Here is a 26,701-nt window from a genome sequence, read left to right as displayed (position 1 = left end):
AAAAGTCTGTAATTAAATTCTTAATAAAGGTTACTAAATTGAGATGCATGTGAAACCGCATCATACATTACAGCAGATGTCTTTAGTAGTTGCTTTTTTAAGGTTGTTTTGGAACTTGGGCAGATTATGATTATGTTGCATTTGAGTCTAATTTGTCCTTGGTCTTGAATTATGTATCAATAGCTTGTTATGCACAATAGCAAGTGCAGTTCATCTGCATGGTATGTAGCAAAGCAGCACTGAATACCATTGCAAAGGTAATAGCTTCCTTTCTATATGAATTCATACCAAATAGTGTGTGGGTAAAAGGCGCAAATCATTTTATCTGAGCGAATAGAGAAGCTTGTAGAAGGAAATTTCTTTTATACTGTTGGAAGAAAAGGATTTATAATTTTGTACAGCAGTTACTTCAGCGCAGTATTGAAGTGCTGTTCCTGAATTTTTTATAGGAAAAACAAGCCTAACTCAATCAACATTCCTGAAGTCTCTTAAAATCTTAAATGCAGCTCAAATTTCCTTAGTGTTCTTGTTTTCACAAGAGAAAAGTCATGTGTAACTAACTTCTCCTTAAAACTTTGTCACTTAATTCTGGAATTAATTTTGCAGAGCTCCTTTGTATTTCCTGCAAAAACTTTGTATCATTTTTTAAAAGTAGGAAGGCCAAATTGGAAGCGGTACTCCAGATGTGTTCACAACAAAACTTGATTTATTTTTGAATTGCCTCTTCGCTTGTAACTTAAATCCCAATATTCTGATCATTTTCCAATTGATTATTGTTTGACATCAGAGAGATTGCAAATGTAAAAAATATAAGACATGAACCCCCAGACCAATTTTGAGAATTACACAAGATTTCACATTTTAAGACTTTATTATAATAACTAAGCTAAAATAAATCTCCAATTAACTGAATAGCACTTAGTAAGTAGCTGATAACCCAAATTACAAAGAAAGGTAATTTTTAAAAACACTTGAAAACCTCAAACCACACTTATACGTTACACAGTCTTTTTTGATGGTGAAATCCTTTGCAGTTAAAAGTCCCAAACTCCTCCCAGTTGCAATGGGTTGGATCTCCCAGACTATTTCAAAAATCAATGTTCTCTTCGTTCACTTCTCTGAGCACTTCTGACCTGGACGTTTGTGAATAAGACCGGTGATCTTGCTGGTCATTTACTTTTCTGCAAACTTTGACTTTCAAAACTGATTCAAGTTTTCCGAAGGGATTGTTCCATCCGCGGCACTCTGGTCCACTCCTCGATCATGCCCCACACCTCGTCCCCTCCCCACGTCACCTTCCCATGCAATCGCAGGAGGTGTAATACCTGCCTAATTGGGTGCTGGATGCACTTTCAGTATTAGCTTTCGAAGGGAATTGGACAAATACTTGAAGGAGAATAAATTGCAGGGGCGTAGGGAAAGAGCCAGGGAGTGGGACTAACCAGATTGCACTTTGAAAGTGCCAGCACAGTCTCGATGGACTGAATGGCCTCCTTGTGCAGCACTATTACATGACTCTATAGTAGATACAGAAGTGACTGAGTTTCAGATGAGGCCAGATCTGTGGAAGTACTCTCAAGGTTAAGCAGAATTGAGAGTAGATGCATGTGTTATGGACAGTTGGGAAATGGCTTGGCTGGTTTCCACTGGTCACCTGACCACAGAGTTTTTTGTTGAAATTAGTGTTTCAGCCGCTGTATTTTCTTGTCCAAATGAACAGTGACGGGTTTTCCCGTGAGTTTAAACAGTTCAGGACCTTCCTGAGAACCTTCAGGAATCCTATTAGCTTTTCCTACACTGGCCAGAAGCTTCCTGGGTTGCACTCTTACTGCAGTTAAAGCCACAGCTTGTTCTGTGTTTGCCGTCAGGGTCTCGTCAACACTGAGCAGGTGTGCCATGATTAATCCTACCGGTTTCCCCTTTAGTTTCCAGCAATCAGCTTTTAAATGTTCTGCCTTATTACAATGGAGGCTCACAGATCTCCGGGTCTCACTCTTGCTCACAGCAGCTTCCTTTTTGGCTGAAGAGGGCCCCGTGTCTCCTGCTTTCCCATCTCTTCCAGGACTGCCTGGGCTTCTTCCCTTCCCACCCTTTGTCCTTTTCGGATTTGTCGGGGTGATCAGGAAAGGTTCTCCCCTGGGAAACCAACTTATAAATTAAAGCAAATTCATCGGCCAGAACAGCTGCTTGCCGGGCTCCCTGAACCCGCTGTTCCTCTACATGGGTTTCTATTGAGAATGGGAGAGAGTGTTTAAATTCCTCTAACAGGATTACTTCTTTGAGAGTCTCATAGCTGAGCTGTATTTTTAAAGCCCTCAGCCACTGGTCAAAAGCAAGCTGTTTACTTCTTTCAAACTTCAGATAGGTTTGATTGGCTTGCTTTTTGAGGGTTCTAAACTTTTGGCGGTAGGTTTCGGGTACTAATTCACATGCCCCCGAGGATAGCATTTTTGGTCAGTTCATAGTTTGATTAACTCTTATCTGGCAGCAAGGAGTAAACCTCATGGGCTTTTCTGGTCAGTTTGCTTTGCAATAAGAGACCGGATCTCAGCAGGCCATTTTTGCTGCCTTGGCAGTTTCTCAAAAGACACAAAAAATGCTTCCACATCTTCCTCATTGAATTTTGGAATTAGTTGGGTGAGTTTTAGCGATCTTGTACCCAGTCCTGAATTATGCTCCTCTATATTTGCCATGTTTTCACTAGGGTTACTCTGTCGCCCCCTAACTAACTCAAGCCACTTCAACTCTCGTTCTTTGCATTCTTTCCGGAATATTCTTTCTCTCCTCTCTTTTTCCTTCTCCCGTCTTCCCCTCTCTCTCTCTCTCTCCTGCCTTTCATTTTCACGTTCCTTTTGGAAGGTTCTTTCTTTCTCCCTCTCCTGTCTCTCTCTCCCTGTCTTCTAATTCAAGTTTCCTTTGTTCCAGTACCGGGGAGAAATATTAAGGGCCCACAACACTACAGTAGCTGTGCATGCTGGTATACGAAAGACCAAAACTCACATAAGACAGCAGTTTGACTGACCAAAACTCCACAAAGATGTGGTGGAGTACTGCAGGAGTTGCCACATGTGCCAGGTTGAGGGGAAACCCCAACCCACGGTGAAACCTGCAACCCTGGGTCCTGTACCATTGTTAGAACCTTCCAGCAGAGAGGGCTGGTGAACTGCAAGGGGCCCCCACCGAGAACAAAAGGGGACAGGCAGGCACATTATAGCTGGGAGAATTATAGCTGGGGGAAAGGAAATTATGATGCGATTAGGCAAGATTTAGGATGCGTAGGATGGGGAAGGAAACTGCAGGGGATGGGAACAATCGAAATGTGGAGCTTATTCAAGGAGCAGCTACTGCGTGTCCTTGATAAGTATGTGCCTGTGAGGCAGGGAGGAAGTTGTCGAGCGAGGGAGCCGTGGTTTACTAAAGAAGTTGAAGCGCTTGTCAAGAGGAAGAAGAAGGCTTATGTTAGGATGAGACGTGAAGGCTCAGTTAGGGTGCTTGAGAGTTACAAGCTAGCCAGGAAGGATCTAAAGGGAGAGCTAAGAAGAGCAAGGAGAGGACACGAGAAGTCATTGGCGGATAGGATCAGGGAAAACCCTAAAGCTTTCTATAGGTATATCAGGAATAAAAGAATGACTAGAGTTAGATTAGGGCCAATCAAGGATAGTAGTGGGAAGTTGTGTGTGGAATCAGAGGAGATAGGGGAAGTGTTAAATGAATATTTTTCGTCAGTATTTACAGTAGAGAAAGAAAATGTTGTCGAGGAGAATACTGAGATTCAGGCTACTAGGCTAGATGGGATTGAGGTTCACAAGGAGGAGGTGTTAGCAATTTTGGAAAGTGTGAAAATAGATAAGTCCTCTGGGCCAGATGGGATTTATCCTAGGATTCTCTGGGAAGCTAGGGAGGAGATTGCAGAGCCTTTGTCCTTGATCTTTATGTCGTCATTATCGACAGGAATAGTGCCGGAAGACTGGAGGATAGCAAATGTTGTCCCCTTGTTCAAGAAGGGGAGTAGAGACAGCCCTGGTAATTATAGACCTGTGAGCCTTACTTCGGTTGTGGGTAAAATGTTGGAAAAGGTTATAAGAGACAGGATTTATAATCATCTTGAAAAGAATAAGTTCATTAGCGATAGCCAGCATGGTTTTGTGAAGGGTAGGTCGTGCCTCACAAACCTTATTGAGTTTTTCGAGAAGGTGACCAAACAGGTGGATGAGTGTAAAGCAGTGGATGTGGTGTATATGGATTTCAGTAAGGCGTTTGATAAGGTTCCCCACGGTAGGCTATTGCAGAAAATACGGAAGTATGGGATTGAAGGTGATTTAGAACTTTGGATCAGAAATTGGCTAGCTGAAAGAAGACAGAGGGTGGTGGTTGATGGCAAATGTTCATCCTGGAGTTTAGTTACTAGTGGTGTACCGCAAGGATCTGTTTTGGGGCCACTGCTGTTTGTCCCCAGCAAACCTGGAAGAGGGTGTAGAAGGGTGGGTTAGTAAATTTGCGGATGACACTAAGGTCGGTGGAGTTGTGGATAGTGCCGAAGGATGTTGTAGGGTACAGAGGGACATAGATAGGCTGCAGAGCTGGGCTGAGAGATGGCAAATGGAGTTTAATGCGGAAAAATGTGAGGTGATTCACTTTGGAAGGAGTAACAGGAATGCAGAGTACTGGGCTAATGGGAAGATTCTTGGTAGTGTAGATGAACAGAGAGATCTTGGTGTCCAGGTACATAAATCCCTGAAACTTGCTACCCAGGTTAATAGGGCTGTTAAGAAGGCATATGGTGTGTTAGCTTTTATTAGTAGGGGGATTGAGTTTCGGAGCCACAAGGTCATGCTGCAGCTGTACAAAACTCTGGTGAGACCGCACCTGGAGTATTGCGTGCAGTTCTGGTCACCGCATTATAGGAAGGATGTGGAAGCTTTGGAAAGGGTGCAGAGGAGATTTGCTAGGATGTTGCCTGGTATGGAGGGAAGGTCTTACGAGGAAAGGCTGAGGGACTTGAGGTTGTTTTCGTTGGAGAGAAGGAGGAGGAGAGGTGACTTAATAGAGACATATAAGATAATCAGAGGGTTAGATAGGGTGGATAGTGAGAGTCTTTTTCCTCGGATGGTGATGGCAAACACGAGGGGACATAGCTTTAAGTTGAGGGGTGATAGATATAGGACAGATGTTAGAGGTAGTTTCTTTACTCAGAGAGTAGTAGGGGCGTGGAACGCCCTGCCTGCAACAGTAGTAGACTCGCCAACTTTAAGGGCATTTAAGTGGTCATTGGATAGACATATGGATGAAAATGGAATAGTGTAGGTCAGATGGTTTCACAGGTCGGCGCAACATCGAGGGCCGAAGGGCCTGTACTGCGCTGTAATATTCTAATTCTAATGTTTAGAAAGAGAACGAGAAAAAGTGACCAAGATGGCAGGAAGTCCGGGAAGAATCCCAGATGAAAACTCCTACTGCCCGTTCAACCAACTCAGAAAAATGTGTAAAGTTAGACCCCACAACTTCCTATGTAAATGCAGACTCTAGAAGCACCCCACCAGAGTTGTAATAGCATTTACAGGAACCTGCAAAGATAAAGAGCCACCTCTAGGGAGCAGAGAAACTTCACCTAGTCGAAGTGTCACAAGAGAATGCAGTTAAGTCTGCAAAAATACCTGCAGGTAGGAGTGTCCCAGAGAAGAAAGGGGAGAGTAACAAAGACTCCTTCCCCCCACCCCCACCCCGCTCCCCCACAGTCAGAGGAAAAGGGAACCACCCATCCCCTGAAGCCAAAAGTCTTTGCAGGAGTTCAGGATAGACCTGCCCCCCTACTAACTGTCCTGAGGAAAAAAAGGGGGGAAATTAAAGCAGCCCTGAACAGACCATTTTTAATAAGCTAAGATTGGTGAATGAATAGACATGAATGAGAGAAATGCATGTTTTTTTTTCTGTATATTATATTTCTCTCAAACTGTGTAATGAAATGTGCTGTTCTTCTTCAAATCGTATTTCATTCCCCTGGGTGTGGAGGTGTCTGGAAAACCCCCACCTGCCAAGACTGAAGCACACATTATTTTGCCGCATGAACAAAAACTTAAAATTGCAAGTACTGACTGGAAGGACATTTGCATAGTACCAGACATTGTTGAAACAATGGGGACCCAGTAGTTGCTTCCCCAATACACAAAGGTGGTCAGACCAGTTTTAGTCAGATGATTAACTGGCTATTGCAGAGTTTTGAACTGAGACTTTTAAATTGGAGAAAACAGAATTTGAACTGAGACAAAGCCATGTGCTCATGGAGTAAAGATCTCTCCTGGAACTGAAGCAAGAAGCTCCTGCCTGCTTCATCTCCTTCCCATAGAACTGAATCTTGGGAAAACACATGAAACTCAAAGAGAGAAAAGTTTCCTATGTGAACAAGGTTTTAAGAAAAAATATTAGGCCCCAAAGAAACACAAGACCACATCTTCAATCAAGGACTACAGCGAGCTCGAGAAACAGTAACAAGATATTGCCTCAAACCGTTCCACACATCTTTCTTCTGCTCTTTTCTGTCCCTATTTGCATGTGTGCATGCTAGCGTGGGCGCATTGTATATCCGTAGGTGTTAACCGTATTGGAGTTTAAGGTTTAATAAATTTCATCTTTCTTCTTTAAACTGAAGAAAGCCTGTTTGTGCTCATTTCTTTGCCTTATAATTGAAAAGTTGTACACAAGGATTCATCAAGAGGGAGCTCAAAACACTGTGTTTAAAATTAAACCCTGTTACAATAAGACCAGGTGAAGATGGTAACAGACCCCGAGACACCTTTCGCACCTGGTCGTAACACTTTGTTTTAGCTCACTTTGTGGATAGCTCACATCCATGTGAGATGAGCTGTTTAATGTCAACATAGATGGGGTTAATAAGTTTCAGTTCTGGTGGACATGTATTTCAGTGCAGGAGAAGGTATGTGTCATGCGACTTTGTCCTCCATCTTGTTGAGGGCAAGTGTACCAGACCAGTCTTTTTAATTTTGTTTTATAACTCTTCAGGTTTATGTTGTATTTCTGTTGCTGCACTTGCTGTGAGTGTGACACATGCACGAAATTGCCGATACCTTTTCTGTACCTTGATTAGCATGTAACATCTGTAACAGACATAGAAGTTAATGAGTGGAAGGTAAGAACAGGATAGGGATAGCGCCTTTTCCACTGAAGAACTGACAATTATTTAGGTGGTTTATAATCTCTTTCTTTTCAGAGGGACATAGATAGGCTGCAGAGCTGGGCTGAGAGATGGCAAATGGAGTTTAATGCGGAAAAGTGCGAGGTGATTCACTTTGGAAGGAGTAACAGGAATGCAGAGTACTGGGCTAATGGGAAGATTCTTGGTAGTGTAGATGAACAGAGAGATCTTGGTGTCCAGGTGCATAAATCCCTGAAGGTTGCTACCCAGGTTAATAGGGCTGTTAAGAAGGCATATGGTGTGTTAGCTTTTATTAGTAGGGGGATCGAGTTTCGGAGCCACGAGGTCATGCTGCAGCTGTACAAAACTCTGGTGAGACCGCACCTGGAGTATTGCGTGCAGTTCTGGTCACCGCATTATAGGAAGGCTGTGGAAGCTATGGAAAGGGTGCAGAGGAGATTTACTAGGATGTTGCCTGGTATGGAGGGAAGGTCTTACGAGGAAAGGCTGAGGGACTTGAGGTTGTTTTCGTTGGAGAGAAGGAGGAGGAGAGGTGACTTAATAGAGACATATAAGATAATCAGAGGGTTGGATAGGGTGGATAGTGAGAGTCCTTTTCCTCGGATGGTGATGGCAAACACGAGGGGACATAGCTTTAAGTTGAGGGGTGATAGATATAGGACAGATGTCAGAGGTAGTTTCTTTACTCAGAGAGTAGTAGGGGTGTGGAACGCCCTGCCTGCAACAGTAGTACACTCGCCAACTTTAAGGGCATTTAAGTGGTCATTGGATAGACATATGGATGAAAATGGAATAGTGTAGGTCAGATGGTTTCACAGGTCGGCGCAACATCGAGGGCCGAAGGGCCTGTACTGCGCTGTAATGTTCTAATTTACTAGCTTGCTTTTCCTAACCACCTCCATCTGTTCAGAAAACTGACTTTGTTGAAAAGGTGCAAGAGAGAATACATTTATGATTGCACGTAGGAAGGGAAATAGGGAATAAAGTTGAAAAAGACCAAAGAGTCTTGGTAGAATCAATTCTTAATATGCTCTACCAATGCAGAGTAGCAATCAACAAAGGCAATAAATGCTGAACTATTGAGTCAAAATAGTAGAATCCAAGTCAAAAGAAGTCGTGAACAAACTGTGTAGTGTTCTAATCAGGCTGCACCTTAAGCACTATGTTCAGTTCTGGTCATGAAGAAATTAGATTTTCAAGTGTTGGAGCTCGTGTAGAAAAAAAAACTGATTGCCAGCAATAGAGGTTTGAGACTGGAGAAGCTCGGCTTTTCAGCCTTGAAAAGAATTGCTAGCGTGACCTTATATAGATGATAGTAAATGGTATGGAAAGAGGAAATCCATAAAATTATTTGAAATTAAGTTGTGAAAGCAGCACAAAGCAGTCGTAAGGTCAATCCAGTAAAAGGGAAATTTAGGACTGATCTCAGGAAATGCTACTTTGCTCATAATGATCAACACATGAAATGGGCTCCCAGATATAAAGGTGGAGACAAAAGCTCTGGAATCATTTAAGAACCGCTTGAGCGCTGCAATGGGAAGACGACGGTAATTGTAGATGGATGAACTAAGATGGACAAGTGGCATTTCTCCCCTGTAATTATCTTGAGAGTTTTATAGATATTATATGCAATAAAGATATTTAAAAGGGTGTGCTAAATTAAAAAATTAAGATACAAGGGGAATAATTTTCAACTTTACTGCCTAGACAGTAGCCTAACGGAGAAGATCATTCGACCTTTGAAGAACCAGCCTGATTTTCATTCCATTAATTTCCTTTCATTTATTATCATAGCTGTCATCTTGCTTTCAACCAGTTCAGGATTTACATCCTGCTCAATATCCATCTCTTTTGTAAACACAAACTGGTAAATGGCAAAGTCAGGAATAATGTCAGGAAGCTTGTCTGAGCAGAAAGATTAATATCTTCTGGGCAGGGGAGTGGTGGCAGTTGAATGTTGTGATAGTGGGTTAGAAATCATTGGTTTAATGGAAGAATGAGCTAAATGAGCCAATTTAGCACAATCATTGATGAAAGCTGGGACTTGTTTGGTTTGTGCATTTCATCTGCTCACAACAGCTCAGTCATTGATGGAGTTTGTGAGGACAGTCTCTTTTACCTTACTGTGACTTGTAAATATAAATTGCAAGTGAGAATTGATGGAGCAACTCACAGATTCAGAAATAATATCTAATAACTGAACAGCATTTACATTGAGTTTATTTCATTTAAGTTTCTCCCACCCTTGTTATAATTAACCACAACAGCTCCTATTTTAAGTTTCTTCAGAACTGCTTCAATTGTGCTAATGGTAGGAGGGGAGGTGGTTCAGTTAAGAGTGACGAAAGTTTTAGCTGCTATTCACTTTGCTTTTTGCAGCCACAGCAGTTTGTCATGGTGAAGTCTGAAAAGACAACTTAGGCTAACTGAAGAAAATATTAGATGTAGATTCCGGAAGGTAGCAACAAGATACAACTATGTCAGTAGTAGAAGGAAGTGGGGCAGCAGGGGCGGGGAGAGGTGGGGGGGAATGCAGGGGGAAGAGGTTCAAAGAATAGATGGACCCATTAAAGACAAGAAATATAACTACTCAATGATCTGGATATGGCAATGACAGACTATTTAAACCGATTCTTCACATTTTTGACAAAGAATGTATACAAATTATAGAAATATTAAAGGATGCATAACATACACACAACAACAACAGCTTACATAGTGCCTTTAATGTAGAAAAATGTCCCAAGGTACTTCACAGGAGCATAGTCAGATAAAAATTGAGACCAAGCCAAAGGAGATACTAAGACCGGTGACCAAATACTTGGTCAAAGGGGTAGGCTTTAAACAGGCATCTTCACAGATGTCACGCCAATGTGCTATGTTGAATTTTTTTAAAATTCCGACTGGAGACCTGAATTCATTTTTTTTCGAAGAAATTAAAAAGGAACATATAAAAGGTTACTTTGCACTTGAGATGGCCAGCTAATTTACAACAATGTATGCTACATTGCAAAGCCTGTGAGGTGGAGATGAAGAGTCTTGTCCATCCCAGCAAGAACCAAGACCTGGGAAATTTAAGGGAACTGCCTGTTCCAATTAGCAAGGCATCAAGACTATCACTTGAACAATGTGACCCCAGTTGTGAGAAAGAAATCCCCAGGCATGGGCTGTTTTAGTTGCAAGAAGAAATACACATTGCTAACTATCATGCTTAAATTACTGGGTGACTGTCATGTGACAAGCCCCCCCCCCCCCCCAACCCACCCAATTTGTGTTTTCAAGCTGATGTTTCTCTGAAGCAGGCTGACAAGCATCTGGAGTCTGACAAGTGCAGACCCAAGTGGGGAGTCCTTCCTTTCTCTCTCTCTCTTTCTATTCTAGCTTGCAAGCTTTGGACCCTGCCTGCTGGTGGCGACCACCTCTGCATACCCCAGCTGCAACCCGAGACCTCTTGAAGGAAATCATCCTCATTGCTGTCTCCAAGAGACCCATTGAATCAGCCATCTATCTTCTTAAACTGGAAGCCTCAAGACAACTGAATTCAGCTAGAAGCCAGCCAAATTACCAGATTTCACAAACTGCGTACCCTTCCTTTCTTCCATAGACTCTAACTTAGGGGGAGGCGGTGGCGTACTGGTATTGTCACTGGACTAGTAACCCAGAGACCCAGGTATTGCTCTGGGGACATGGGTTCAAATCCCACCACAGCAGAAGGTGGAATTTGAATTCAATTAATAAATCTGGAATTTAAAGCTAGTCTAATGATGGCCATGAAACCATTGTCGATTGTTGTAAAAACCCATCTGGTTTCCTTTAGGGAAGGAAATCTGCTGTCCTTACCTGGTCTGGCCTACATGTGACTCTAGATCCACAGCAATGTGGTTGACTCTTACATGCCCTTGAAATGGCCTAGCAAGCCACTTAGTTCGAGGGCAATTAGGGATGGGCAATAAATGCTGGCCTGGCCTGCGACGCCCACATCCCATGAAAGAATAAAAAAAACTCAACCAATCTATCCTTCCCCACTCTGTAACCTATTTGTGTGTGTGTGTGAAAGTTGGAGCGTAGTTTATTATTTTACTTAGATCGGTTTAAGTACAATAAAGCTAACCTCTTTCTTTGTTAAACTCAAAACCTGTCCAATTGGTTCTTTTAATGATCATAGTACGTCAATAATCAAACACATAATGGATTGGCAAATACATCCACTTATAAAAAAAAAAAAAATAATTAAATCTGTTGTGGTCCATCAAGAGGAGGGAAAAGAAGGAAGCCCTTCGACCCCTCCTCACCTGACTGTAACACAGAGGAGCGAGAGGTGGGAAGGGAGAAAGGTTTGGAGAGGGAATTCTTAAGCTTAGAGCCAAGTTGGCTGAAGGCACGGCTGCCAGTGGTGGAATGCAGAAAGTCAGGATGGCTGGGGCTTGAGTTAGAGGAGCACAGAGTTCGTGGGAAGGTTGTAGTACTGGAGCAGTTTACAGAGAAGAGATGGGGAGATTCAAACTTGAATATGAGAATTTTTAAATTCACCCGTTGATGGACTGGGAGTCAATGTAGGTCATAATGAAAGCATAAAGGTGATGGGTGAACGTGACTTGGTGTAAGTTCAGATACGGGCAGCAGAGTTTTGGAAGAGCTCAAGTTTATGGAGGGTGAAAGTTGGATGGCCAGTCAAATGATCATTGGAATATTCAAATATGAAGCTAAGAAAATGATTGAGGGTTTCAGCAACAGATGGGCTAAGGCAGGGTTGAGACGTGTGATATTGTGGAAGTAGACAGTCTTTGTGATGGAGAGGAAATTAGGTTGGAAGCTCAGCTCTGGGTCAAGTAGAACGGTGAGTGTGTAAATAGTAGGTTCAGCCTGAGACAGTGCCCAGGGAGGGGCATGGTGGCTGTAGTATAAAAATGTAAACGGTTAATACCAAAGACAGTGAGAGAGACCTCTCCCGCTGTATGAGCAAAGATGTAACGGTCACATGAGATGGGCTGAAGAAGGAGCAGCATGTAGAATGCTAGCTTAGGTATTTTGCTGAGAGTGTATATAGTAACGGTAAATAATCAAGAGTTATTAGTTAACCTTTACCGGAACCTAAGACTTTCTCTAGAACGCCCTGAAATGCGAGTAATGCAAACCCAACAACGCAACAGTGGATAGGGAACAGAGTTTGTGATGGGAACTGAAGACAATAACTTCAATCTTCTCAATGTTTAATTGAAGGAAATTTTTGCTCATCCAAAAATGGATGTCAGACAAGCAGTCTGACATCACAGAGGCAGTGGACGGGTTGAGAGAGGTGGTGGTGAGGTATTAACAGTGTATATGTGGAATTTGGCTGTATCTTTGGATGATGTTGCAGAGGAGCAGAATATAGATCAGCAATATAAGTGGGTTTAGGACAGATCCTCAGAGGACTACAGAGGTAACAGCATAAGGGGCTGGAAGGGAAGAAATTGCAGAAGATTATCCGGCAGTGACAGTGTTATCAAGCGACGCTCACTCACAGATGTTCAGTTTGGGTTCCACTAGGACCACTCTGTCTGGATTTCATTCCAGCCTTGGTCCAAACATGGACAAAGGAGCTGCTTTCCAGCAGTGAGGTGAGAGTGACTGCCCTTGCCTTCAAGGCAGCCTTTGGCCGAGTATGTCATCAAGGAACCCCAGTAAAATTTAAGTCAGTGGTAATCGGGGGATGGTTCCCCACTGGCAGGTGTCATACCTAGCACAGAGGAATTTCATTGTGGTTGTTGAAGGCCAATCACCTCAGCTCCAGGACATTGCTGCAGGAGTTCCTCAGGTAAGTGACCTAGGCCCTTTGCTGCTTCATCAGCGATCTTCCCTCCACCGTAAGGACAGAAGTGGGGATGTTCACTGATGATTGCAGTGTTGATTAGCATCTCTTCAGATAATGCCTGCATGTAGCAAGATGTAGACAGCATTCAGGCTTGGGCTGATAAGTGTCAAGTAACAATTGTGCCCACACAAGTGCCAGGCAATGACCATCTCCCTTTGACGTTTAACAGCATTAGCATTATTAAATCCTCCACCATCAACCTCATGGGGTTGGGGAGGGGGGGCTGGTTGAGGTGGGGGGTCATCATTGACCTTAACCTAACTGGACCAGCCATATAAATACTGTGGCTACAAGAGCAGGTCAGAGTCTGGGTATTCTATGGCAAATTCTGCTGACTCCCCAGAGCCTTTCCACCACCCACATGGAACAAGTCAGGAATGTGATGAAATATTTTCTACTTGCCTGGATGAGTGCAGCCCCAACAACACTCGAAGCTCAACACCATCCTGGACAAAGGAACTCACTTGATCATCAACCCATCCACCATCTTAGCCATTCACTTCTTCCACCAGTGTGTACCATCTACAAAATACACTGCAGCAACTCAGCAAGCATCCTTTGATAGCACCTCGTAAACCCATGACCCCACCACCTAGAAAGACAAGGACAGCAGGCACATGGGAACACCACCACTTCCAAGTCTCTCACGATCCTGATTTGGAAGTATATTGCCATTCCTTCATTGTCACTGGGTCAAAATCCTGTAACTCCTTCCCTAATAGCATTGTGGGAGAACTGACACCACACTGACTGCAGTGGTTCAAGAAGGCAGCTCACCACCCCCACCAAGGGCAGTTAGGGATGGGCAACAAATGCTGTCTTGCCAGTGATGCCCACTTCCTGTGAATGAAAAAAATGACGTCTGAGGTAAGAATGGAACCCGGCTGAGTTAGTGAAGAATTTAAAAACAGAAAATGCAAGAAAATACTCAGAGAAATGGGGTTTAGGTTTCAGGTCGATGACCTTTTGTCAGAACTAGTTCTGATGAAGTAAATTTTCTATGCTTCTGCGACAAAATCCCAGCCATTGTGCTTTCAGTTTTTTAATCTGATGTTCTCTGCTGCATTTCAGCAAAAGGTACTTTGACCTGGATTTCTCCTTCAGCCGCTAATGTATATGTCTACAACAGCACTTCATCGGGAGAGCAAAACCTTGTTATTTTAATATGGGTTCCAAAGTTATATATTTGTACAGTGCAATGAGATGAATAGCTGTTAAGTAGACTCTGAAAGGTGTTCATTGGGATAATGTACAAATATTGATTGTGTGTGTGCAATTATTGGCAAAATTCATCAGCTTTTCCACTTAAGGCAGATGTACTTTCCCAATAATCTGTACAGTGTTTCTTGAAGCATGAGCAATGAGCAGTAGATATTTCTAGCTACTCAATGTGTTTGAAGCTAATGGTAATCTATCAAAAAATTAAAATGGGGCTTAATGTATTAATTGCAGTATTGAGTAAGTGGCATCAAGGTAGATTCCATGAATTATTGACAAGCAATTAAAAAAACTATATATATATGACAATATTGTGGCTGTGGAATAAACCACGAGCTGAAAATGCAGAGGTGGTTTTGGTTTTGGCTATCCTAACTAATTTACAAATGCCTAGAAAAGGACTTTTTTTTTTGCACTAACCAGTTAAGTTATTGAAGAGGTTGTGGAGTTCCTGTTCTTCGTGCACAGAGCCTTAATTGCACATAATAGCTAGCAGCCGTATGTATAACAGATTTTCTTCCAAATGTAAATACAATACTGAATGCTGAATGACTTCTGAGTATTCAAACTGAACTGTTGTTGCAAAATGATTAGTAAATCAATGTTTCATTCACTTGGACTAATGGTGCATTTCTGATGTGTAATTTGATCAGAAAGTCTAAAGAATAAGTGAATTCAAATAGCATCCAACTTAAAAATGAATGGAATTTATCCTATTCGGAGATTACTAGGAATCCTCTTTTTAAAAAATAGATTTGAAATTTCTTGTAATTGAAGTCCAAATAATTGTGTTTGCATAAACAAAATATTTTTATCAGACCAAAATAAAAAAATACCTGCAATAATATAGTTAGTTTTGTGCACTGCAGTGAATGTTGTGGAAGCTGGTAGTTTATGATGGGTTTCCAAATGTATTTTTAAAGACCATGTTCTTTAAATTGTCATTTGGAAGTACAGACCTTGAGTATTGCTGAAAATAGAGACATTTTAGAGTCATAGAGTTGTACAGCATAGAAACAGGCCCTTCGGCCCACCACGTCCATGCCGACCATAATGCCTATCTATACTAATCCCACCTGCCTGTGTTAATTCCATATCCCTCTATGCCTTGCTCATTCAAGTACCTGTCCAGATGCCTCTTAAATGTTGCTACTGTTCCTGCCTCCACCACCTCCTCAGGCAGCTCATTCAAGATACCCACCATAAAAAAATACCTGCAATAATATAGTTAGTTTTGTGCACTGCAGTGAATGTTGTGGAAGCTGGTCTTTGTGTGAAAAATTTACCCCTTTGATCCCCTTTAAATCTCCTCCCTCTCACCTTAAATCTATGCCCTCTAGTTTTAGTCACCCCTACCATGGGAAACAGACTCTGGCTATCTACCCTATCTATGCCTCTCATAATTTTATATACCTCTATCATGTCCTCTCTCAGCCTTCTTCGCTCCAGGAAAAACAGACCCAGCCTATCCAATCTCTCTTTATAACTCAAGCCCTCCAAACCAGGCAACATCCTTGTGAATCTTTTCTGCACCCTCTCGAGCTTAATCACACCTTTCCTGTAGTGCGGCGACCAGAACTGCATACGTTACTCCAAAGCAGCCTAACCAGCGTTATGTACAACTGTAACATGACGTCCCAACTCTTGTACTCAATGCCTCGGCTGATGAAGGCAAGCATGCCAGAAGCCTTCTTCACCACCCTGTCTACCGGTGTTGCCACTTTCAGGAAACTATGTACTTGCATCCCAAGGTCTCTGTGCTCAACAACACTCCCCAGGGCCCTTTCATTCACTGTATATGTCCTGCCCTGGTTTAACTTCCTAAAATGCATCACTTCGCACTTGGCTGCGTTAAATTCCATTTGCCAATCCCTTGCCCACTTTCCCAGTTGATCTATATCCTGTTGTAACCTTAGACAACCTTCTTCACTGTCCACTATACCACCAATTTTGATGTCATCTGCAAACTTACTAATCATGCCCCTTACATTCACATCCAAGTCATTAATATATATGACAAACAACAGAGGGTCCAGCACCGATCCCTGTGGCACACCACTGGTCACCGGCCTCCAATCTGAAAAACAACCCTCCACTACCACCCTCTGCCTTCCATTACCAAGCCAACCTTGTATCCAATTTGCTAGCTCACCCTGTATGCCATGTGTTCGAACCTTGTGGACCAGCCTACCATGCGGGACCTTGTCAAAGGCCTTGCTAAAATCCATGTTGACAACGTCCACCGCCCTGTCGCCTTGCACTCATCAGGACGGCTACGAGGTTTGCTAGCGTCACTCGGAAGGGTTTAAACTAGTGTGGCAGGGGGGTGGGAACCAGAGCAGTAGGTCAGCAGGTGAAATAACTGAGGGGGAACTAGCGAATAAGGCCAGTAAGACTGAGAGGAAGAGTGGGCAGGGAGATGTTGCTGAGCACAGCAGGACTGGTGGTCTGAAGTGCATTTGTTTCAATGCAAGAAGTATAACAGGTAAGGCAGATGAACTTAGAGCTTGGATTAGTACTTGGAACTATGATGTTGTTGCTATTAAAGAGACTTGGTTGAGGGAAGGACAGGATTGGCAGCTAAACGTTCCGGGATTGAGATGTTTCAGGCGGGATAGAGGGGGATGTAAAAGGGGTGGGGGAGTTGCATTACTGGTTAAGGAGAATATCACAGCTGCACTACGGGAGGACACCTCAGAGGGCTCATGCAGCGAGGAAATATGGGTAGAGCTCAGGAATAGGAAGGGTGCAGTCACAATGTTGGGGGTTTACTACAGGCCTCCCAACAGCCAGCGGGAGATAGAGGAGCAGATATGTAGACAGATTTTGGAAAGATGTAAAAGCAACAGGGTTGTAGTGGTGGGTGATTTTAACATCCCCGATATTGACTGGGACTCACTTAGTACTAGGGGCTTGGATGGGATAGAATTTGTAAGGAGCATCCAGGAGGGCTTCTTGAAACAATATGTAGATAGTCCAACTAGGGAAGGGGCCATACTGGACCTGGTATTGGGGAATTAGCCCAGCCAGGTGGTCGAAGTTTCTGTAGTGGAGCATTTCGGGAACAGTGAGCATAATTCCCTAAGTTTTAAGGTACTTGTGGATAAGGATAAGAGTAGTCATCGGGTGAACTTGCTAAATTGGGGGAAGGCTAATTATAACAATATTAGGCAGGAACTGAAGAATTTAGACTGGGGGCGGCTGTTTGAGGGTAAATCAACATCTGACATGGGAGTCTTTCAAACGTCAGTTGATTAGAATCCTGTGAGGAAGAAGGATAAGTTTGGCAAGTTTCGGGAACCTTGTATAACGAAGGATATTGTGAGCCTAGTCAAAAAGAAAAAGGAAGCATTCATAAGGGCTAGAAGGCTGGGAACAGACGAAGCCCTTGAGGAATATAAAGAAAGTAGGAAGGAACTTAAGCAAGGAGTCAGGAGGGCTGAAAGGGGTCATGAAAAGTCATTGGCAAACAGGATTAAGGAGAATCCCAAGGCTTTTTATACATATATAAAGAGCAAGAGAAAGGGTTGGCCCACTCAAGGACAGAGAAGGGAATCTATGCGTGGAGCCAGAGGAAATGGGCAAGGTACTAAATGAGTACTTTGCATCAGTATTCACCAAAGAGAAGGACTTGGTGGATGATGAGTCTAGGGAAGGGAGTATAAATAGTCTGGGTCATGTCGATATCAAAAAGGAGGAGGTGTTGGGCATCTTGAAAAACATTAAGGCATTAAGTCCCCAGGGCCTGATGGGATCTACCCCAGAATAATGAGGGAGCCAAGGGAGGAAATTGCTGGGGCCTTGACAGAAATCTTTGTATCCTCATTGGCTACAGGTGAGGTCCCAGAGGACTGGAGAATAGCCAATGTTGTTACTTTGTTTAAGAAGGGTAGCAAGGATAATCTAGGAAATTGCTGGCCGGTGAGCCTTACGTCAGTGGTAGGGAAATTATTGGAGAGGATTCTTCGGGACAGGATTTACTCCCATTTGGATACAAATGGACTTATTAGCGAGAGGCAGCATGGTTTTGTGAAGGGGAGGTTGTTTCTCACTAACTTGATCGGGTTTTTTGAGAAAGTGACGAAGATGATTAATGAAGGAAGGGCAGTGGATGTTGTCTACATGGACTTCAGTAAAGCCTTTGACAAGGTCCCACATGGCAGACTGGTACAAAAGGGGAAGTCACAGGGGGATCAGAGGTGAGCTGGTAAGATGGATACTGAACTGGCTTGGTCATAGAAGATGGAGGGTAGCAGTGGAAGGGTACTTTTCTGAGTGGAGGGCTGTGACTAGTGGTGTTCCGCAGGGATCAGTGCTGGGACCTTTGTTTGTAGTATATATCAATGATTTGGAGTAAAATGTAGCTGGTTTGATTAGTAAGTTTGCGGACGACACAAAGGTTGGTGGAGTTGCAGATAGTGATGAGGATTGTCAGAGGATACAGCAGGATATAGATCGGCTGGAGACTTGGGCGGAGAAATGGCAGATGGAGTTTAATCCGGACAAATTAACTAAACTAAACTAAACTAAATGTGAGGTAATGCATTTTGGAAGGTCTAATGCAAGTGGGAAGTATACAGTAAATGGCAGAACCCTTAGGATTATTGACAGGCAGAGAGATCTGGGCGTACCGGTCCACAGGTCACTGAAAGTGGCAACGCAGGTGGATAAGGTAGTCAAGAAGGCATACGGCATACTTGCCTTCATCGGTTGGGGCATTGAGTATAAAAATAGGCAAGTCATGCTGCAGCTGTACAGAACCTTAGTTAGGCCACACTTGGAATATTGTGTACAATTCTGGTCGCCTCACTACCAGAAGGATGTGGAGGCTTTGGGGAGGGTACAGAAGAGGTTTGCCAGGATGTTGCCTGGTCTGGAGGGCATTAGCTATGAGAAGAGGTTGGATAAACTCGAATCGTTTTCACTGGGACGACGGAGGTGGAGGGGCGACCCGATAGAGGTTTACAAAGTTATGAGTGGCATGCACAGAGTGAATAGTCAGAAGCTTTTTCCCAGGGTGGAAGAGTCAGTTACTAGGAGACATAGGTTTAAGATGCGAGGGGCAAAGTTTAGAGGGGATGTGCGAGGCAAGTTCGTTACACAGAGGGTGGTGAGTGCCTGGAACTTGCTGCCGGTGAGGTGGTGGAAGCAGGTACAATAGCGACGTTTAAGAGGCATCTTGACAAATACATGAACAGGATGAGAATCCGGAAGTGCAGAACGTTTTAGTTTAGATAGGCATCATGATCAGTGCAGGCTTGGAGGGCCGAATGGCCTGTTCCTGTGCTGTACTGTTCTTTGGTATGCTTGCAAATTGTCAAAGAACAATGTAAGGAAAACAACAATTTTATACTATATGAAAAGAGAGTGCTGATTGGTTGGCAAGTGGACTCCACCAATCAGCACTCTCTTCTCATATACTATAAATTTGTTGTTTCTCTTGCATTGGTATGCTTGCGAGTTGTCCTGATGAGTGCAAGATGAAAAGCTTCGACAAAATATCTCTATTTTCAGCAATACCATGTTCTTTGTTAATAGCAATTTGATTGCAATTGCTTTTTTTTCAGATGCTTCTGATTCCAGGAACCCACTTGTGAAGATCAACTAAGTAGGTTAAATTATCGAACCTTCTCCCCTCCTCAGTTACAAAGGCCTGTTTCTAAATTCCTCTTCGCACATTCTTGAAGCATGAGTGATGAGTCTATGTGCATGTTTCACACTGTCATTGCACCTTGCTGCAGTGCCACCATTTTAAAAAAGTTTTCCAGCCTGCAACATGCAGAGAAACTCTAATGCTTTAATAAACTCTACTTCTTTGTTCCTCAAATTGCAGTAACTTTTGCTATTAAACTATAAATTATAATGTGTAACATAAAAGTATTACATAAAACTATGGACACCTTGATTAACTCTCCAAAGCCTGTCCACCATCTACAAGGCACAAGTTAGGAGTATGATGGAATACTCTCTGCTTGCTTTGGTGAGTGCGGCTCCAACAACACTCAGGAAGCTCGACACCATCCAGAAAAAAGCAGCCCGCTTGACCGGCACCCTATCCATCACCTTAAACATTCACTCCCTCCACCACGAATGCACAGTGGCAGCAGTGTATGCCATATACAAGATGCACTGCAGCAACTCACCAAGCCTTCTTCAACAGCAAATTCCAAACCCGCAACCCCTTCCACCTAGAAGGACGAGGACAGATGGGAACACCACCAGCTGCAAGTTCCCCTCCAAATCACAAACCATCCTGACTTGGAAGTATATTGCAGTTCATTCACTGTCGCTGGATCAAAATCCTGGCTCTCCCTCCCTAACAGCAGTGTGGGTGTACCCACACCAGAGGGACTGCAGCAGTTCAAGAAAGCAACTCACCACCACCTTCTCAAGGGCAATTATGGATGGGCAACAAATGCTGGCTTTGTCAGCGGCGCCCACATCCTCTGAAATAATTTTTTTAAAACTCTAAGATAGGGACTGAATATGTGTATACTTTATATCTTTATGCTAATAAAAATTCTAACCTTTGCGCGTCCTTGTCCAATTAGCCCTTACACTCCCTAACCCCACTTTACCTGAAGACTGCACTTGCTCTTGACTCCCTGTGTGCAAGACCACTGGTGACTATTTGGTTTATTGATGTGCTGTGTACAGGTATATATTTTTAAAAACCTTAAATATGGCTTGCACTTACTGCCACAAATTGTAACTTCATGTGTCATAACTTTGAATCATGCTTTTTATATCAACACAGATTCAAAACTGCCCTGTAAATGTTTAAGGTGGGAAATGAAAATGAAAACATTTTGACATTGAGAAGAAAAAGCCTGACAGCAGCATGTCTGTTTCATCAGTACAGTTTTCTGATGAACCAATTGAATCATAGATAAAAATAACTTTTTTCCAATAACTAAAAATTTCTGACATTAAATATTCAAAATGTGCATGATGCACAATAACATTATTAAATTTTTAAAAAATAAATTCAAAAAAGAGTTGGATAATTATTTGAAGAGAAAAAGTGAGGGAGTGTGACTAGCTGAGTTGCTCTTGCAGGGGGCCAGTAAAAGGGCTGAATGGCCTCCTGTGCTGTAACCAGTTTATGAATTATATGGAAATGTCAAAATTGTCACTTGTGCCTTTTAATGCCTAGATTTTTTTCTTGCCTGCTCAGCCCTTCCAAAAGCTTTGACTTGTTGATGTAATGAGCCAAAGGCAGATCCTGCAGTCTAACCAAGTGCAGTTTGCACAATTTTCCAGCTTGCATCAGCATTATTTATGTTACACAAATGAATGTCTCTTGCTCTCTTAAAACAACAAAACAAAATGTTTAATATTATTTGAAGGAAAAATAGATATTTAAAATGCTATTCCTTCATTTAAAAAAAATCTGTGTGAAAAATTACAAACTTTCCGGATTATGCTGGTTGCAGCTTTTGTTTTTTTCTCAGTTATAAATAAATTTCAGAACACACATTAAGAATGGAGAGAGAGAGAGACAGTGTATTTCCTCATAATTTGAACTTTCGCAAAAAGTCGAATATCTTTTTGTTGGTGTTAAAAATATAACTATTCTAATTACTATATTTGTAAGTCAGCGTGGGTTATTTTAAGAGAAACAAAGGAGTTGAGTTTTGAAAGCAAGAAAAAGCCTCTTTCTCTTGGGTTTTGCTGTTGGAAAATTTAAACATCGTTGTTGCTGATACCAGAGGAAGGTGGTGAGAGAGAGAGGCAGGCAAAGAGATTCACACCGAGGTAGACCAGAGAGAGAGGAATAGATCCAGAGAGAGAGACATGGTCGGATGCAGATATGCTGCCATGAGCCAAATTAATGTTTACAGAAATGTCAAAAGTTACCAATCAGTGCTGCCAGCTTTGAGCTGACAGTATTCTTGTCCAGTGCTGTCAGGCCATTGCCCTTTCTCTTCCAGCCAAACCTAGGGTTCCCCATCACAGTTTTGCTACATCACAATCGCCCTCTCCACATTTAGACCAAAGGATTCCCTCCCCATACTGCATCACCAGAACCCCACAGCAGAGCTGCAAACTCCAGGACTCCAACCGGTTCTGCCAAAGCCATGGGCCATTCCTTAGTGTTAGAAAAGCTCAGAACCATCTGCCAGTGCTAGTAATGTGCAGGGCCATTCCCCCAACTGAAGTATTATACCCCTGATAAATACGATATCTAACTCTCCCTGATGTATCTTGTATACTACCTTGATTTCTCTGCTTTAAGGGTGGTCATATTAAAAATTTTATAAATAATCTACAATGTGTGTACATGCAATTCATTTATGGGTTTTGCCGAATATTGGACAAAGTCATGGAATTCAATCCCATTTAGTATGAATTGAATTTGACTTATTCAGTTACTGTAATTCAGTGGCCCTGATGTTATCCCCATCATGGCATACACATCCATTTTATAAAAATGTACTATCTGACTCACTATGAGCAACATCACGGAAGAATAGCTCTGTCTGTGTGTTTTATATATAAATTTATATACATAATTATATCTGGAGTCCTGTAGGATTTGATTCTCTTTCATAAGGAGCTTTATCCACAATGTGTTGTTCTGCTATTAATGTAAAACTGTGTTCCTTTAAGGTCACAAAGCTTAATTTATTTTAGGTAAACTCTGGGTGAGGCCAGTAGTTTAATTGTTCTTTGGGATTCAGTTCGAAAACATGTCTTTGTTTTATTTTTAGTAATTGCTGAGGTCAGTTAAGAGGCTACAGTCATTTTGAATCCTTGATCAATCTGTCGTCTTCTAGACCCTCCCTAAAGCTTATCTGTTTGATCAAGCTTTGAATCATTAGTCCTAATATCTTCTGGTTTGGTTTTGTGTCAATCTTTGCCTGTTGACACCATGCGAAGGGCTTTTGGACATTTTTCTGCAATAAAGGTGCTATATAAATGCATGGTTTCTATATTTAAAAAATCAAGTGCATGATCTTAAAATGCCTTTGGTAGTCTTGTGCTTTTAAAATGCATTAGTCTTGGAATTCTTGCTTGAATTGGAACAATTTATATGTCACTGTGCTCCAGGCTGGATTGAGCTTTGAAATGATGAGAAGAGATCTAATTACACAGCTTGTAACTGTGGAACCACTTCTCTGAATTCTAAATTACTTCTCCTTACTTATTTGCATAATTTCATGTGAAGAATTTGGTCACTGAAATATGACAATTGATGACAAATTGCTTGGCTAGATCAAATTAACCCTCTGCGCAGCAAGTCTTACAGTAGTACATCACTTTTAACTATTTTCCTGTTATTCGTTGTGCAGTAATATGTGCTGATAAAATGAATTCTTTCTGTACCCTGTACTTTTTGCCCTAGATTTTTTCAACCTTCTTTGCTGGTTGCAGCAACTTCTCCTGAAGTCCTTAGATGCCAGTCTTCAGCCTATTTGTTTCATTCCATGTGATATCAAGAAATGGCTGAGTGCTGTGGGCCCCAACAATGTCCCAACTGTGGTGCTGCTGAAGACTTGTGCTCTGGAACTAGCCATGCCCCTGGCTAAGCTGTTTCAGTAGAACTGACAAAGTGGCGAATTGCCCAGGTATGTCCTGTCCTTAAAAAGCAGGACTAATCCAATCCAGCCAGTTACCGCCCCATCAGTCTACTTTCAATCATCAGCAAAGTGATGGAAGGTGTCATTGACGGTGCTATTAAGCAGCACTTACTCACCAATAACCTCTTCACCCAATGCTCAGTTTGGGTTTGGGCAGGACCACTCTACTCCAGACCTCATTACAGACTTGATCCGTACATGGGTAAAAGAACTGAATTCCAAAGGTGAGGTAAGAGTGACTTCCATTGATATCAAGGCAACATTTGACTGAGTGTGGCACCAAGGAGTCATAGTAAAATTGAAGTCAGTGGGAACTGGGCTGGAACGGGGGAGCTCTCCACTGGTTGGAGTCATGCTTAGTACTAAGGAAGATGGTTGTGGTTGTTGGAGGCCATTCATCTCAGCCCAGGATATTGCTGCAGGAGTTCCTCAGGGCAATGTCCAAGGCCCAACCATCTTCAGCTGCTTGATCAGTGACCTTCCCTTCTTCCCTCTATCATAAGTGAGATTGTTCACTGACAATTGCGTGTTCAGTTCCATTCTCAACTCCTGACATAATGAAGCAGTCCATGCTGGCATGCAGCAAAACCTGGACAACATTTAGGCTTGGGTTGATAAGTGGCAGGTAACATTTGCTCCACACAAACACCAGGCAATGACCATCTCCAACAAAAGAGAACATAACCTTGATATGCAACAGCATTAGCATTGCTAAGTCCTCTACCATCAACATCCTGGGGGTTAAAATTAACCAGAAACTTACCTGGGCCAGCCATATAAATACTGTGGCTGCAAGAGCAAGTCAGAGGCTGGATTTTCTGTGGCAAATAACTCACTTCTTGATTTCCCAAAGCCTTTCCGCCATCTACAAGGCACATGTCAGGAGTGTGATGAAATGCTCTCAACTTACCTGGATGAGTGCAGCTCCAACAACACTCAAGAATCTCGACACCATCCAGGACAAAGTAGCCCGCTTGATTGACACCCCATCTATTACCTTAAACATTCAGCCACCACCAGTGTGGTTACAGTGTGTACCATCTACAAGTTGCACTGCAGCAACTCACCAAGGCTTCTGCAACAGCATCTTTCAAACCTGTGACCTCTACCACCTAGAAGAACAAGGGAACATTTTAAGACTTTTATTATAACAACTAAACTAAAAGAAATTCCCAATTAACTGAATAGTACTTTGTAAGTGGCTGATATCCCAAATTACAACGCAAAGTATTTTGTTTACTTAAAAATACTTGAAAACTTCACATCACACTTATAAGTAACACAGTTCTATTTGATGGCTCAGTTGGTAGCACTTTGCCTCTTAGTCATGAAGTTCCCTATTTCCACTACATAACTTGAGCTTAAAAATCAAGGCTGACACTTCAGTGCAGTACTGAGGGGGTTCGACACTGTCGGAGGTGTTGTCTTTTAGATGAGACTGAGGCCCATCTTCCCTCTTAGGATGTAAAAGATCCTATGGCATTATTTCGAAGAAAGGCAGGGGAGTTATCCATGGTGTCCTGGCCAATATTCTTTTCCCCAATCAGCATCACAAAAACAGATTATCTGATCATTATCACACTGCTGTTTGTGTGAGCTTGCTGTGTGCAAATTGGCTGCCACGTTTCCTACATTACAACAGTGACTACACTTCAAAAGTACTTCATTGGCTGTAACGCGCTTTGAGACATCTGGTGATTGTGACATGCAGGTCTTTTTCCAATGCCCCTCCTTCCTGCTTTCTCAACTTCCCCTCCTGGCGCCTTGTTAGCCGATATTGATGACGGTTCTCTCTCTTCAGGTGTTGTTCTTCTGTACTTTAAAGCTGCCGTCATCACCCCTCTCCTCAAAAAAAACAATCCTTGACCCCACCATCACTAAACTACCAATCCTCTCCAGAATCGTTAAGCGTGTTGCTTCCAAAATCAATTCCCATCTTTCCCAGAAACCCATGTTTGAATCCCTCCTATCAGGTTTCCACCCCTGCCGCAGTACCGAAACAGCTCTTATCAAAGTCACAAATGGCATACTACGTGACTATGACAAAGGTAAACTTACCCTCCTTGTCCTTCTCGACCTGTCTGTAGCCTTTGACACAGTTAGCTACACCATCCTCCTCCAACACTGTCGTCCAGCTGGATAGGACTGCTCTCACCTGTGTTCCATTCTTATCTATCCATTTGTAGCCAGAGCATCACTTGCAATGGCTTCTGTTCCTGTTCCGCGCCATTACCTCCGGTGTCCCCCACCAATCTATATTTGGCCCCCTGCTATTTCTCATCTACATGCTGCCCCTTGATGACAAAGCACAGCTTTAGTTTTTACATTTACGCTGACAATATCCAGTTCTACCTCACCACCACCTTTCTCGACCCCTCCACTTTTGTTAAATTATCAGACTGTTTATCCAACATCCAATACTGGATGAGCAGAAATTTTTTCCAATGAAATATCAGGAAGACTGAAGCCATTCATTTTGGTCCCTGCAGCAAACTCCGTTCCCTAGCTGCTGACTCCATCCCTCTCCCTGGCAACAGTCTAATATTAAGACAGTCCGTTTGTAACTTTGGTGTCAGATTTTGCCCTGATATGAGATTCTGTCCTTCTATTCAAGACATCACTAAATCCAAATGTTTCCACCTCTGTAATGTTGCCCGACTTTGCCCCGTCTCAGATCATCTGCTGCTGAAACCCTCGTTCGTACCTTTGTTAACTCTAGACTTGACTATTCCAAAGCACTCCTGGCTGGTCTCCCACATTCTGCCCTCCATAAACGTGAGGTCATCCAAAACTTTGCTCCCCATGTCTTAACTTGCACCAAGTCAGTTCACCCATCAACCCTGTGCTTGCAGACCTACATTGGTGAAGAAACAT

The 26,701-nt window shown here is 42.7% G+C and overlaps 1 protein-coding gene across 3 annotated transcripts in view; it reads left to right on the top strand.

The window, feature by feature from the left end:
* The window catches only part of ascc3 (activating signal cointegrator 1 complex subunit 3), a 740,670-nt gene that overhangs the window by 301,018 nt on the left and 412,951 nt on the right, over positions 1 to 26,701 (top strand). The window contains exon 14 of one of the 3 annotated variants that reach the window (XM_068026900.1): positions 10,553 to 10,681. The exons of the other annotated variants lie outside the window; for them this stretch is intronic. Within the exon in view, the coding sequence (XP_067883001.1) occupies positions 10,553 to 10,666 (114 nt within the window). The 3' untranslated portion in view covers positions 10,667 to 10,681. Of the gene's footprint in view, positions 1 to 10,552; positions 10,682 to 26,701 lie in introns of those variants that run through there. 3 annotated transcript variants of the gene reach the window in all.

This window comes from Heterodontus francisci, chromosome 3 (assembly GCF_036365525.1).
Source record: "Heterodontus francisci isolate sHetFra1 chromosome 3, sHetFra1.hap1, whole genome shotgun sequence".
Taxonomy (NCBI): domain Eukaryota; kingdom Metazoa; phylum Chordata; class Chondrichthyes; order Heterodontiformes; family Heterodontidae; genus Heterodontus; species Heterodontus francisci.
Note: the sequence above shows the minus strand (reverse complement) of the source record. Positions and strands in the feature narration are given on the sequence as shown.